We start from the raw sequence: 14,840 nt of genomic DNA, 5'->3' as shown, positions 1-14,840 counted from the left end.
AGATTTTTTAAACTTTAAACTTTTTTTTCTGATTTCTCATCAATTTGGGGGTCAATTTTCCTTTCATTGCTCATTGACCCCTGTTTTTAATGAATTCAAGCCAATTTGCTCAGGTTTTAAAGGGTTAATATTTGCAGTTTTTAATCCTAATTTCCTGCTGCTCCCTCGTCACTCACCATCCTGCATAATCTACATTAATCCAAACAGCAGGTAACTTCCTCCCTAAAATGCGGCTGATCTGACTCCAGCACATTGGCATCCTCTGACCATCGCCTCATCCAACCTGCCTGCCCCCCTCCTCCTCCTCCGAACACCTCCTACTCCCACTTCCTCCAGTTACGTCTCAGCCAACCGGGAGTGTGCTCGCTGCTGGAATAAATTAAATTGCGGCGGTACGGTGCAGACGGAGGGGAGAGAGATAGAGAGAGAGCGCCTCGAATGCCATTCACACATTCAGTGCGCTGGGAGTCCAGGCACCGTCAGCAGCATCAGCGGCTCTTCGTGCGCCCTGCATGCGCCCTGAGCGCGTCTCTCCAGTAAAGAGGAGAAATGAGTCAGAGGGGCAGCGACGCTTCTCACACGCGGGCGCTCATTTGGTCCCAGAAAAAAAAATGGTGTGTTTTAAAATAATTAGTCCACCTGGAAGGTCTGACCCTGTGCTCTCTAGAAGCATCGCGTCCGCTGCTACTCATTCCATTGGATTGGACATACTACTGCGCATCGTCTGGAAATATGCCACTGTGAAGCAGGAGGAGAAGAGCGCGCTCTGAGGAGGTTGGATGTCATCTTCTGTTTCGCTCAAGTTGCGCTGCCCATTATTGTGCGTCTGTTTGCATTTGTGGTGATAATCCACTTCGGGAAAAAAAAGAAAGTCCTTTGCCAATGTCGCCGCGTCTGTGCGCCCAGCCGAACCCAACTTTACGGTCCTATGGGATTTTGCGGAGACTAATCCTGACCAGACACGGACTACAGTACTTACAGAATACGGTAAAAATCATCATACTAAAACTAAGACTTTTTATGCAATGGTGCGTTCCTAAAACCCAAGTAAAACTGTAAAATATATAATATTTAGAAGTATTTGCATTATTTTGTACATAAAACGCACTGCAAATAGTATAACCTCTAAAACTGGTGACCCTGGAGAATTTCAGCCCTCTCAGTTCATCTTTATCCTCCTCACGCCCCAAACCACACTTACAATTTTCCTGTTCTCTCCTGCTTCAACACCTCACCCTATTCCTGTTTTTTCCTTCTTCCCGGCAGGACTCATCTGGAGCGCAGGGAGAATGAGGAGTCACCGGGGCCGGGGGAAACAGCATGAGTGGCCCGTGCATCTCCATTATTAGACTGACGGCCCTCATGTTTCTATGGAAGTGGTTAACACTAAGCCTGCTCCAGAGCTGGGTGTCAGTAGGGGCCGGGGCTGCCGACCCTGCCGGGGCTGGCTTCAGCGGCTCCGGCGGGCCACTGGGCTGGCTCCTGTCGGACAAGGGTCCCTTTCACCACTCCCAGGAGTTTGTCGATTTCACGGAGCGCTACCAGCAAGGATTCACCACTAAGTACAAGATATACAGGTGAGAGCGAGTGCACTGGAGCAGGGTCAGTGATGACTGCCTTGCATGGTCTGCAAAAGCTGGAAGGTTGTTTGTGAAATGGACCAAATGCAGAGATGTTGTGTAATTACTTACTCGTGGCCTTGTTTGGAGGATTGGTTTTTTTGCAGGATCTTAAGAAAAGTATAGGCAAAGGATCACATAATACTTTTCTTTGACTACAAAAGATGCAGATTTAGTAGGTGGCAAACTGTGGGATGAAGCGTTGAGACGATTACTTAGTGGAGTTTTGCATACAAATGAAAGCTCTGCATGTGTTCTGCACAGATGCAAGCTTCTTTGGGTGCAACTGGCTTCCGCCCACCTTTTATTTTTTTGTGGGCAACAGAGGCATATGGTTCGAGTACGATACAATCCCCCAGAATGCTGCATATCAGTGGAAACTCAAAGTGGAGATACCGCAGGAGGGTTTGGGCGAAGCAGCGGGACGTAACAGATATCTGACTGAGCCAGTTGATGTGTGACAGTGGGTAGACAGGATGGCTTCAGAAGTGTGTGGTGTGAAGTATAGTGGGTGTGTGCTCAGAAGCAGCAGGGTAGCTCACGACAAGGAACATTTTTTCTTTTTTCTTTTTTCAGACAGAGGAATAGAAATATAGGATTACAGGAGAAAATTTTAACATGCAAACTCCCACGTATGATCACAGGATACTGGGAAGCTGTCTATGTTCTTGTCAATCACATATAAGGCGTGAATAATAAAAAATATATGCTCTTTTAAAGTTTTAAAATGACATTAAACTCTGAATCTTGCTCGAAAGAAAGGATGATGATTTCCACGCAATCTGCCAAAGTTCACCAGCCATATCAACTGAATGATTTAAACTACATACTGTGGCAAAGTATAGTGTAACAGCAGTAAACCTCAACTGTATACCCAGCAGTCTTTCTTCATTTGAAAGTTGTCTGAGTATATGCAAGCGTGGGTGTGTGTTTGTGCTGCTATTTCCTCCTGAGTTTTATTCTCTTTTGGATAGAATCACCTCTGAAGCATTTGAACTCTAACTCAGGCTGATACTGAGCCACTACCTAAAAGAATTTTATCAATCTGAGGCGCCCAAACATGATGTAGGGGTAACATTCTGTGCGTGCAACAGTGGATGTATATAATGCTATTTATACATGTTTATCTCCAAAATTGCTATTAAAAGAGGATTTTGCTTTGACTTCAAGGTGCCACGGTCCTCCAGAGGTGAAAATAACTGCTTTGATCTAGTTTCAAAATCAATTTGTTTCCTTCTGAGTATACATTCTTTCTAATTTCACAAAACCTTGATGTGCCGTTTTTAGGCTAACAACAATAAAGCTGACTGTGTGTGGCATGCACACTTGCGCATCTTGTGTTTGCGGCCGCATGCTGTGCCAAGTAAGTTTTGTGATGATGAGAGCGTTGTTGGCGAAGCATCCAGCAGCCGTGAAGTGGAGGGGCCGGTGCCAGCTGAACAGAGGGTTTGAGTGACACTGGCATTTAGCAGCTGACAGGGGTGACAATGCCAGGCAAAGATAGAGAATGTAATGCTGTCGGCTTCCTCACATCCATCACTTCCTCCCTCGCTGGCTCTCTGCTGGTCGTCTTCTTTCTGTCTCTCAGGATGTCTCTATACCTCCTTTTCTTCCTTTCTTGTGTCTTTTTGTTCCTACCCAACCCTTGGCATGAATATCCAGCAGATATTTGCATATTTAAGAATCACAGTTTTACTAAGACTAATTAACTTAAGCATTCTCTAACCTACAGTATGACTTCTTTTGACCTCCTCCAGCAAATATCCAGAAATGCAAACTTGACAAGTCTATAACCCTCCTTTCCCCTTGAGCTACAGTGGCCTTTTCAGTTTCCTCTACAGAAAAGGAAGCTGATTAATTAGAGCAAAAAAATCCAATAGAAACTCAAGCGAAGAGAAATCACCATGTTAAAAAAGTGGAATAATGTCTCTGCATTGTCATTTGCTTCCCTCGCCTGGAAAAACAAGCCTTTTTAGGCTTTAAATATCTTGCACCCGAAGCACCAACCGTCATCCATCGCTGAGCAGTGGAGGGTGCCAGTTTTGCTGAAAACTGAAGAGATCACAAGTGCCTTCAAAATGCAACGCCGCTTTTTGTGTTCCAAAACATGACTTTTGAAAGCCAGAAATTTGAGGCACAGTAATCTTAGAGTCATTCGTATTGATCAGCAACTCAGTTCTGCTTCTTGCAGATGCATTATGGCCATTTATGGGTCAGTAAAAGGCTTGTTATTGGCTGTTGAATTGTCACTGTGACGTGTTGTAATCCAAAACCCAAACTGGCCAGTGAGTGGCCAAATTGTCCTCAGTTTGAACAGTTTTCCTCGATGATTATGCAGATTTTCGGTCCTTGGCGCTCTAGAAAAAGCTCGATGTAACTGCAGGCGAGCAAGCACATGTGATTACTGAAATAAAGACAGATAAATTGTGAGTAATTACTTTTAATTAGCCCCTAGGTTAAAAGAAGTTTAAGTAAAAACATTATAATGCAACCTCTGCTTCGCCTTTATCTCCACGTCTATCTCTATTTTCTCCTTTCTTTTTTTCTCCCTCCCTCTCGCCATCCCCCATTTTTCCTCCCTCCCTTGTCGAATGATCTCAAACCAATTGCTCTCCCTTGCTCATAAATATTCTCCAGAGCTTGGCTGGCCTTTCCCGTCAGCGGGCAGGGGAGAGGGAGTCGGGGGGAAGAGAGGGAGGACTGGAGGAGTATCAGTACAGAGGAGGAGACATAAGAGGATCCAGAGCCTTATCCCCCCCTGCTGGCCGGTCACTGCACCAGAACAGCTTGTAGCCATTTTTAATTATAATACTTAAAAAAAGAAGGAAATTTTAATGGAATATTATTCAGTGTGTGGAAGTTAGTGCAAGTGTTTAATTTTTTTACTCTAACAACCTTTCATCTTCCGTCTGGTCTGCATTAAAAAGGACAGATTTAAAAGCTTGGAGAATTACAGCTTACTGTCACAGCAGTGTAATGTGAAGCATTGTAAGAAAAAAAAAGTGATTTTCAAACTGCAGCTCCTCTGAGTGAAAGAGGTTTTCTCTTCTCAAGGTCTGATCAAATGCAATAATTCCAGCGATGAATTAATGGATTCAGCGGATTGAAAACCAGGGAGAAACAGGCACTTTTATAATATTACTTCCACTGTGACTGCAGAAGAATGCACCTGTGATGTCAGTCTTAATGGCAGTTTTTGACAAACACATTGATTCCTTCATTTTTTTGTCTTCCCCGGGTGACAAATCTCCGAAAAGCTTTGTGCATTCAAATTTACACTGACAGCAGTCAGCTGGTTGCATGCTGCCTCTTCTATCAGATATACCTGGGTGTATTTGAAAAAGATAACCAATTAACAGCATTAACAGCTCTTGTCGCTCACACTGATAGCATGAGTTCAAATTAGAGACATTTTTGTTCTGTTGCTGCTGTTCCACGCTTATCAGAGGTGGAAATGGGTGCAAAAAGAACAAAAGCGTGTTTTATTTAATAATTTAGAGGCTTGTGCTGTTGTGAAATCATTCCTTCGAACGTGAGAAGCCCTCGCTCTATGATTTCTGTAGTCGAGCCGTAGCCAGAGACAGTAGCATATTAGTCAAACTGTCAGCTCCTCCTTTCTTCTTCTTCATGGGCCATAACTTTTATATCACGCCTCATCTCCCATGTTTTCTCCTCTCTTTTCTCCCTGTCAGCCCACTGGCTATTGTGTTGACTTTGTGTGATGTAAGGTGTCTTCTCTTGTAATTATGGAGTGATTAGTGTTTCATGATTATGCAAACATGTTTGTGGATGGAACGAGATGCAGAGGTGGGGCTGTTGCAATACTTGCATTGCGCCGTGGAATCACGTCATTTAGACCTTGAGGAAGTATTGTGCTTCATTTGTCTTGTGTTCTGATTTTGCAATGGTGTTTTGAATGCCTTAGTTGAGCAGGACATGTAAAAGAGATTATAAAATTTAATGGAATATATTGCTACAGCTGCATGGAGTACATGATGCAATGAGGAAAAAAGGGAGGAGAGGATTAAAGAAATAAAAACATCAGAATATGCTGCAATGAAGCCAAATACTTCATTCAGCTGTACCATAGATAATGCAGTAGGTATACAGGGAATGATGACTATTTAATTGTGAAAGACAAAACTGAAATGAATGGCATTTCTTAGATGAATACCTAATTTATCAAATCAAAGGGATGTTTTTGAAGAATTTGTCTCAAGCAGGGTTGCTTCAGGGAAACACTTTTATATCTTTGCACTCAGTGTTGAGGGTTGCTGATTGGTGATCAACAGTCAGTGACGTACAAAGAAGCATAGCAATGTGAACATGAATGTGAATACAGTGGGATTTGAATATCACAAAAAACAATTACCTCTCTGGCTGTTTCTTTAAAGGCCCATTTAAAGACACATCAAGCCATCAGTCAGCCGTCGCTAAATGTTGGGCTATTGGTGAACGACCTGTTGCCCTAGTCAATGCTGCATTGTTAGCCCTTTTTCATTTTTTTTTGCTGCTGATTCATCATGTTGAATTGAATTGTTGAAATCACTCTGATTGCCAGTATGGCAGAAAATAAAAGGAAGTTAGGTTAGTTAGTTACCACGGGCCGTCACAACTAAATCAGCCATTGCCACAAATAGATTTTTGGAGCTGGACTGTAAATTAGGAGCGTTATTGAAATATATTGTAGTATTATTTATAGTGCATCCAGCAGCAGAATGTCAGGAATATTGAAAGTAAAACTTAAACGTTCAGTCTGCTGGGTCTAAAAGTTTGCTTTTACTTAACTGCTCCTCTCATCCATCTATGGGATCTGATCAGCTGTGCATGGATTGACAGATCAATTATCCACCCTGTGAGTGACAAACTACTGCTGAGGATAAAAAGAATTCATGGAGCGCTCGACCTGTTGTGCTGCATTCATGGACTTACAAAAATATCTGAATTTAGAGAAAAATGACTATGGATTGCACAGACGTTAGGCACTCGCATTGTATGAGAAACGCTGGATGTTTCTCTGTAGCCATTAAGCTCTTCAGCAGAAAATATTTCTGATGGTTGGTGTTGTTGTTCACTGGCACTGTAAATATGCTTTATTCTTTCAACATTGGATTGTGTTGTTAATGTGCTAACAAGCTTACTAGTATCATGATGGTCTTCTGGTTTCCCTTTTTGAATGGTGATTACAAATGACTGTCGTCTGCTGGTATGATAAGCCATTTCCTCTCACACAGGCACAGAACTATGTGCTGGTTGGCCATCAGTTGTTGTCTTTGCAGTGTTTGTGCAACTTTTGGTGGAGACACAGACAACGTGAGGCAACGCAGCAGTCAGCTTCATTGCCACTGGTATTTGATGTTGGTTCTGTGCACGCCCTTTTAGGACTCTGCCCTTTACTAAAGGAAACAACATCATTGACCGCTCGTTCAAATGCCTAAAATTTGCCTTTGTTTCTGTTTACCTAAAGCATCCATGTGAATAATGACGGTTGTCTCTCACATGCAAGGCTCGATGTTGTTATAGCACCACAAAACCTCTTATCAAGGAAGCCAGCTACGTCATGTGACTATCACAAGCTGTGACTTAATCTCACTTTGTCCTTAAAGTTGACATTGTTTTCTTTACACCACCACTATGATCTTTCCTTAACCTTAACTGAGGGTTGTTTGTTCCTTAATATAGCAAGTTCATATCAATCATTTTGTAACTGTTTGGGAATGCAAGGACAAACAGCTAGGAATGCCAGATCGATATAAAGCCTTGAAAGACAATGATAAACCCATTTAGTTGTTTAGTTTGGAGGACTTGTTGGGAAGACTGCCTTAAAGGTTTGTCAGGAGAGGGAATGGTCTCTAGGTTCTCAAGGTTCAACATAATAAATGGTGGTATACTAACATGGTGCTACTTCCACCTCCATTCACTTGCCAATTTATGCTCTTACATATATTTTACAATTTGAGGGCTTGGAGCCAAATGGGGAATAAGTGGTATCAGATTTTACAGAATGAATCTTTTAGTTCTCCACCTATTAATGATGAGGGTATTTTGCTGGTTAAATCTCCCATTGACAAAAAATGCTGAAATATTTTCAGGCTCTGAGATATTCTTATTGCAATTGTACAGACAGGAGACAGTTCTTCTCCTTTACCCTTTTTTGCAGGCACACACATATTAAATATGTTAACATAACTTTGGCCTAAGCTTCATCTCTTTACTAAAATCTTTTTTCTTACTCTTTTCATCTTCAATTTACCCTCTTGCTCTACATCAATATCAAGATCATGTATTCCATCTGGTTCATCTTCCGTCAAACTCATTAAAACCTCCTCTGCTGTGGTGAGCCATGGCACTTAATGTATCAGGGCATGCTCTACCTACAATGCACAAGTAAGCTTACACCCTTTTGGCACAGACCAGAACTTCACTTTTACTGTTACGCCTTTTAGTTTTCTTTTAATTATATCATTTTTGTCATAATTTCAGCTGTGTCCTTTTGGCACTAAAGGGATGTCACTGAGAACTTCCATTTATCTGTTGTGCTTTTTGTGATTCATGACGGCATGGGCTACGGATCATTACTCACTGAGATAGAGAAATGAAGTCACCACTCTAATCCTGTCGACTCTGCTACATGGCTAGTAGAGGTTTCCAAACCTAAATATCAGAGTAAACAAATAGGAAAAGATAGAGAAGATGGGCATAAGCTTCACTCCTGAACACATAGACATTTTTGCGTCCATCTCTTGATCCATATCTACACTGGTGGAGACACCATGGCAAAAACAGAAGAATTTAACACCTGCTACAGTCCTAGCCTCATGGATATTCTTTGCCAAACATACAGCTATCCATTGTACAGTCGCTGGATATTAAATTGGACAATCACCTGCATCAGTTTCCAACAGGAATTTAGATACCGTATTGCCCTTTGTTTCACTGTAGCTTGGCTAGATCCTGGACAGTGCCATTCAACCAGGTGACTCTTTGTCTATATGCCGGCCTGAGTGCCGATCTGAGAGGACTCTGGCGAGAGAGAGAGAGAGAAAAAAAAAGGAGGCATGTGCTTCAAGATGACTAAGGATTCGGGTGACTTTAGGAATACTGAAATGCTCTCCCATTCTTGCTAACCCTGCGTCCCAGGAGAATGTACTGTTTTAAGCCTTTTAGAGGCGACTGCAGTGCAGAGTCGTTGCCCATGTTTAGAAAGAGCAACGGTGCGGACATCTTGCTGATGTCAAGCAACATATCCTCATAGAGCCGTTTGTGTCATATCCTACAGAAATGCACACACAATAGTTTGTATGATATCCCACAAATTAGTGCCCCACAACTGACATTACTTTCTCAACACACAGTTACATAATTAATGATGGTTAAGTAAGTTTATTTTGGCAATATAGGTTACTGCTATTAAGTTTAGGAAAAGTAACATGGTAAGAACATACCCCAAAGTTCACAGGATTCCAAAGGCTTTGGATAAAGTCCTTTGTATGACTTAAGGTGCATTACTTTTCGTAGGTAAACAAATGAACAGTTTGTGAAAACAGCCTCAGTCAAGATTAGTAAAAAGACCCAGCGACGTCAGGCAATGCCAAGGCAATGCCAAGGCAATGGTCAGGCCAATCAGGGGCCGCTGTGCAGTCTGCAATGCACAGCGCAGTCTAGAGCATGTTCCAGGACACCAGGACATATTACAGTGAAATCATTATTAAACCAGAGGACGTGGATTACCAGAATCATCTTGGATGCCTTAAACACATACTGCCATCAACTCAGGGCTACAATTTGGAAACATGGACAGTATGGAGCAGCAGCCTACAAATTAAGAATATTAAGGAGGCACAAATGGACAATGCAATGCACAAGTTGAAGGAGCTGATAGGATCAAATTTCATTGGTGTTGTACCTCGTATGATCTTGGGCGACTCATGGATTAATTCACATAAGCCACAGGACTGTGAGATGAACTTTGTCATAAACTCACAAACATACTGTTTTGGGCAATCTGAGGATAAGGAGATACTGTATCTCTCAAAGTAGAAAAAGGTCAATTGAATAAAACTCTGACTTTTCCACTTCAGCATACTTACAATAAACAACAATCTGATGGATGCAGTTTGTTCATCTCACACTGCATTTATTGTTGGTGCTATGTTTCTTTAAATGCAGCACACATTCCAGCACTTCCCCTCTGCCTCTCCTCTTTCCAGGCCTACGTAACCAAATCTAATCTGACCTTGTTGTACACAATGCAGAATGCTTTTGCAGTCGAGGCTGTTGATCCTCAGTGCAATAGTCTTGTTTGTTTCAAATCAATATATTACTGTCTGGAAGTTATTATGATAAAGATTTTTTTTTGCAAACACACGGCAGAACATACCCAGAGAGAGCAGAAGTGTCTATCGAGATACAGTTTTCATCGAAATGCAGTTTTCTCTCACGCATGAATGATTTGTTCGATGACAGACTTGTGTTGGAGACAAGTCTATTGTCCTTCATCTCTGAGGTTGAATGTGTCTCCAGGACAGAAGCAAAGCAGCCTTCTCCTCTCGATCACCAGCAGCGATGGCAGTGACGAGGACCTCATCCAGCGCAGAGCTTATGGCTTCTGACAAGTGTGTGATGGGGGAGTTATCAGGGCCAGAGGTCCACGGAAGCAGCTTCCATGAAAGAGAGACTGTGCTTCAGTGTTTGATAGGGGTGTCACGATTCTTAAGATACAGAATTCGATTAGATTTTCAGTTTTAAGGTCACGATTCAATTCAATCTGACTCCGGATAAGCGGAAGAAAATGGATGGATGGCTTTTTTTTTTTCCAGCACCAAGGTTTATGCCATTGTTAGACTGCTGAGTTTTGATTTATAGAAAACATAGATTGTAAATGAAGATGGACTGCATGACTGCTTCTCAACAGTCAAGCCAAAACATGTCAATCGCCCCCTGCTGGCTGGCTGACATAAAGGTCATGAACCTTGACCGCTCCATTTTAGCATTTGGGACATGGGCCAAATAAAATTACACATAATATAAATGTTTCCCAAGGATGATTTCTGTCATTTTAGATAGAAACGTGAAAACTTAAACATACATCAGCATGGTACATTTTAAGTTGTTAACTGATGCTATAAAAAGGCCAACACATTAGCAAGCAGCAAACAGACTGCATATTGTTGAAATGGTGAGAATATGGATAACTTTTCGATGCTGTACATTTCATACGTACTCTACACTTTAAGTTTTAAATTCATCTTGTTTTGTTTTCTTCCCTTCTTCTTCTGCTCTTGTTTTTCCCAACTTTCTTCTACGAATTTATGCTGTTCAACTTTTGGCACAGGGACCATGGAGCATGCACAGAACACCTAAGCCAGTTCATGTCTGGTTGAGGAGAATACTTGAAAGAGTAAATCAATTCCCAACCACATTGTGTAGGTGTAAGATTTTGACTAACGCAATAATTTGACTTTTTCTAACATCATGTAAACTGAATGATTTACAACCACTAATTCAGCCTCCACAGTGTGAATTTGCCTCTTGTTGCACCAACGGAAATTCTTCAACACAATTTTGATCATGATTTTTCATAACTTATTTGTGTTATAACATTGTATAAATCAAACTCCCATATTATAAAATACCATAAACACAGTTTTAAACCTATTCGAATGAGATGTAAAGCTGTAGTTTGTCTTTGTCTTTACCATAAGTGTTACTTGGTCTGTCCATCGCACTGATGTCACTGAATACAAAGATATCAGTAACAGTGCTTAGAATGATAATTTGGCAAAATAATACCTTGATTAGAAAAATTCATATTGAAGAAAATCAGCTGTGAACGTGTTAAACAACAAAGTGTGTGATGAAAAACACAGAGTTTATGCACGTATGTGGTGACACAGTGTGCAGCTACAGTGATTAAAATTTAAAAAGCCCATGCAGGCATGTCATTGACAGAAAGCCACTGTGTCATGAGGTGCAGGATTTAAGGTAGCTGGTGGCTCTTCTATCTTCTGTTCCATTTGTTTGTGTGTGTGTGTGTGAGGTGGGGTGTCTGTGTGCACAGCGTGTATTAACAGTATGTGCATGCCTCATTATGTACACAATGTGATTCTAGGCATTCCTTGTTTTGTGTGTGAAGAGGAGTCTCTTGTCAACAGTGTTATGACAAATAGCAGTACAAAAGGGATCAGCAGTCTTCATGTCGGCAAACCCTCCTGCAAATCATGCTCTCTCTCTCTGACTTGCCCTTGCTTTCTGTTATCTGAGGTGTGGTGATATTCATGGGAGCTACAAATCAATGAAGCAATCGCTTTTTCAACAAAACTCACCCCCCTAAAACATTTTGGAACTGTGGAATACTGTGCAGTAAGGAGGAAAAAAAAGACAGCTAGAGTAATTCCCTCAGCAAACTATGGTAAAATTTCCCTTTCTTCTGAGAAAAATAGTGAAAGGAAGTTAATTTAAAATGGTGTTAAGCAGTAAAAATGTTTTTGGCTAGGAGATGAAAGCCAGTAATCAGTTCAGTTGGACACATTCATGTCAAGGAAGTGACCATTTATAGCAAATATTTGTGTCGTCTGGCAGAAAAAGGCTCTGCTCGTTTAGGGAGTTCTCATAAAATCAGGGCAACAAGGATGATTTCTGTATCTCCACACACACACACACACACACACACACACACACACACACACACACACTGAGATATTACATTAGTAAAGCCAACAATACCAAAAGCATAATATCTAAGGAGGAAGTTGAGGTGATAGAGGAGACTGCAGCAGAAAACAGAGTGGCCATGAGTGTATCAGCTCACTAATTAGTGAGAAGTGTCAGGTTATTAGGGCCACTGAGTACCCTGTACACATTTGATTGGATGCTGCTAGTCATCTGGTAGCAATGAATGAGCCACTGGTGATGGATGAAGTCACTAAAGCTAATCATGGCATAGCAATGCCCATTATAACCCACCATTGACTGAAAAATGCTTCATAATGTAAATTAAAATGGAAACACTGCCTTGCGGATGTATGGCTCCATGAACCAGCCAAGTTGCAGTTACAGTTTACATCCATGCCTGTCCAGACTCATATGTAACCATGACAGTTGACAGTGCTTGAAATGTGGATGTTGTGATGTCAAACATTATGATGTCATAGTGAAGTTGGCCTTTTAGATTTAACATGTCATTTTACCCCATTAAACACTTATGTGAGATTTGTCACAAATACCATAAGTCATGATTATTGACTTATGGCCCAAAAAATGTGTTTTATGAGGTCACGGAGACCTTGACCTTTGACCACCGAATACTACTTAGTTCATCCTTGAGTCTAAATGGAGCATTGCGCCAAATTTTCGAAATGCCCTCAATGTATTCTCAAAATATCACATTCACTGAAGTGAGTCAGACAGAACGCGAGGTCAATGGGACCTTGACCTTTGACCACCAAATTGCAATCACTTCATCCTTGAGTCCACATGGATGTTTGTGCCAAATTTGTAGAAATTTCCTTAAAGAGTAAGAGTAAGAGTAAATAAAAACACATTACATGATGTTGACTGATGTTTTTATTTTTATTTTTTAAATGTATCTAAACGTGCATGTGCGACATCCTTGTTAGTGGTCTTAAAACATATCAAGGCTCTGTATATAGCTCCATCATGTGTGGTCCAAGATAGCTACGTCATAATACATAGCCAAACAGAGCAGGTTTGATCTATGAAAGCTGACCAGACTGCAATTTTAACCATTTTTTTAATGGCTGTAATTATAACTGGCTGGACTACATGCTATGGCCGGTCAGAGTCAGGCAATTTCCTGACACTGTTCCTAGGAGCTTGCCTAGCACACACAAAAGTCATGACAATGATTAACCTAGAAAGACTAACATTTGCTATCATCTACCAACACTGCAGCTCTCTGACTGAAAAGTTACAACAGGAGGACAGGATTTATTGCTAATGTTAATGATTTTATCTCCAAATTAAGATATGTCTGGCTAACATTAGTTAAACTAAGCATAAATGCAAACTTAGTACATTGACGGACAAAGTCGGTGAAGTACTGGTATATGATAAAGGGTCGGCTTTACAGAGGCATACAAATTTTGCTGATTTGCACCTGCTTCTGACAATAGTAGAACATTAATGTTAGCCCTCCTGAATATTTATATATCATTAACAGTTTAAACAGGTTGATTACAGTAATTGTTTGTGGCACTAATGTGTGTTTCTGCGCATTACTTGACATAATGACCTTTTCTTCTTTTATAGTTTCTTAACCAGGAGAGTTTTCTGAAAAAAATGAATAATAATTAGTGACTTGAGGCTCCTCTTTAGTCCATCTGTTGAGTATTATTTTAAACAGTAAAATTTACAAAGCTATGACACTAAAGCAGAATAAGAAGAGTAATATTTGATTGCATTCATTTTCACCATTTTACATCATCAATGTAATTCATCCTAATCCTCTACAGGAGAACGTCCGCTGCAATGGTCACAGTCTGAGGTAGTCGAGTGTTTGAAATGCGTACTTGAGTAACACTTAGTAGCTTCAAAGGCATAAAGAAGCAAAAAGAGCAGGAAACAGTGTGCTGTCTTGTTTATAGGACCTCTTGGCTGGTTTAATAGGATTTTCACAAATTAATGGTGTGATGTTTGTTTGATGTTGGTGGAAAACTGTTGGTGGCAATTCCGTGAAGCGTTCACAACCAGCAGCCATTAACTACATCATTACGCTCTCTTCTCTTGTCTTGATCTTGCTTTCATTCCGTGTTTGTCTCCGCGGTGGGTGGATTACTAAAAGACACGAGCATCTCCATCTTCCAGCCCCCCCCCCACTCTCAGCTCTCCTCTTGTTAAGGCTGGATCATCAGAAGCTCAATTAACAAAGTTGATGTGTGCCACAATGAAGGTGCCTTTCAGGAAAAAGCTCAATATCCAACTGGCATTTGTAGAATTTCTTTTGATGTCACTCAAATAAAAAGCCTTTGTATTTGTAATTCTTAATTTCTAAAATCATTTTTCTGTTGCCTATGGCATGTTCATATTGAGAAGGATCAATGTCACATCAGAATATACCAAGAGGAGAAAAATATCAAGCTGCAGCAAAGGAAAAAAAAAAATAAATAAACTGCAGTATTGAAAACAGCAGGGCAGTTTGCATGCAAGGTCTTCCAAATAAATGTAATTTGGTTTATCTTCCTGTTTGAAGCATGAAGGATT

General features: G+C 40.9%; 1 protein-coding gene across 1 annotated transcript in view; it reads left to right on the top strand.

Moving 5' to 3' along the window:
- The first annotated feature begins 284 nt into the window (after positions 1–284).
- The window catches only part of brinp3a.1 (BMP/retinoic acid inducible neural specific 3a, tandem duplicate 1), a 71,169-nt gene continuing 56,613 nt past the window's right edge, over positions 285–14,840 (top strand). Inside the window, exons 1-2 of the mRNA XM_042481951.2 lie at positions 285–987; positions 1,267–1,577. Coding sequence (XP_042337885.1) covers positions 1,321–1,577 — 257 coding nt within the window. The 5' untranslated portion in view covers positions 285–987; positions 1,267–1,320. The remainder of the gene's footprint in view (positions 988–1,266; positions 1,578–14,840) is intronic.

Source organism: Plectropomus leopardus, chromosome 5, assembly GCF_026936395.1.
Source record: "Plectropomus leopardus strain MGB_pleo_1.0 chromosome 5, ASM2693639v1, whole genome shotgun sequence".
Classification (NCBI taxonomy): Eukaryota; Metazoa; Chordata; class Actinopteri; order Perciformes; family Serranidae; genus Plectropomus; species Plectropomus leopardus.
This window is presented reverse-complemented; position numbering and strand designations above follow the sequence as displayed.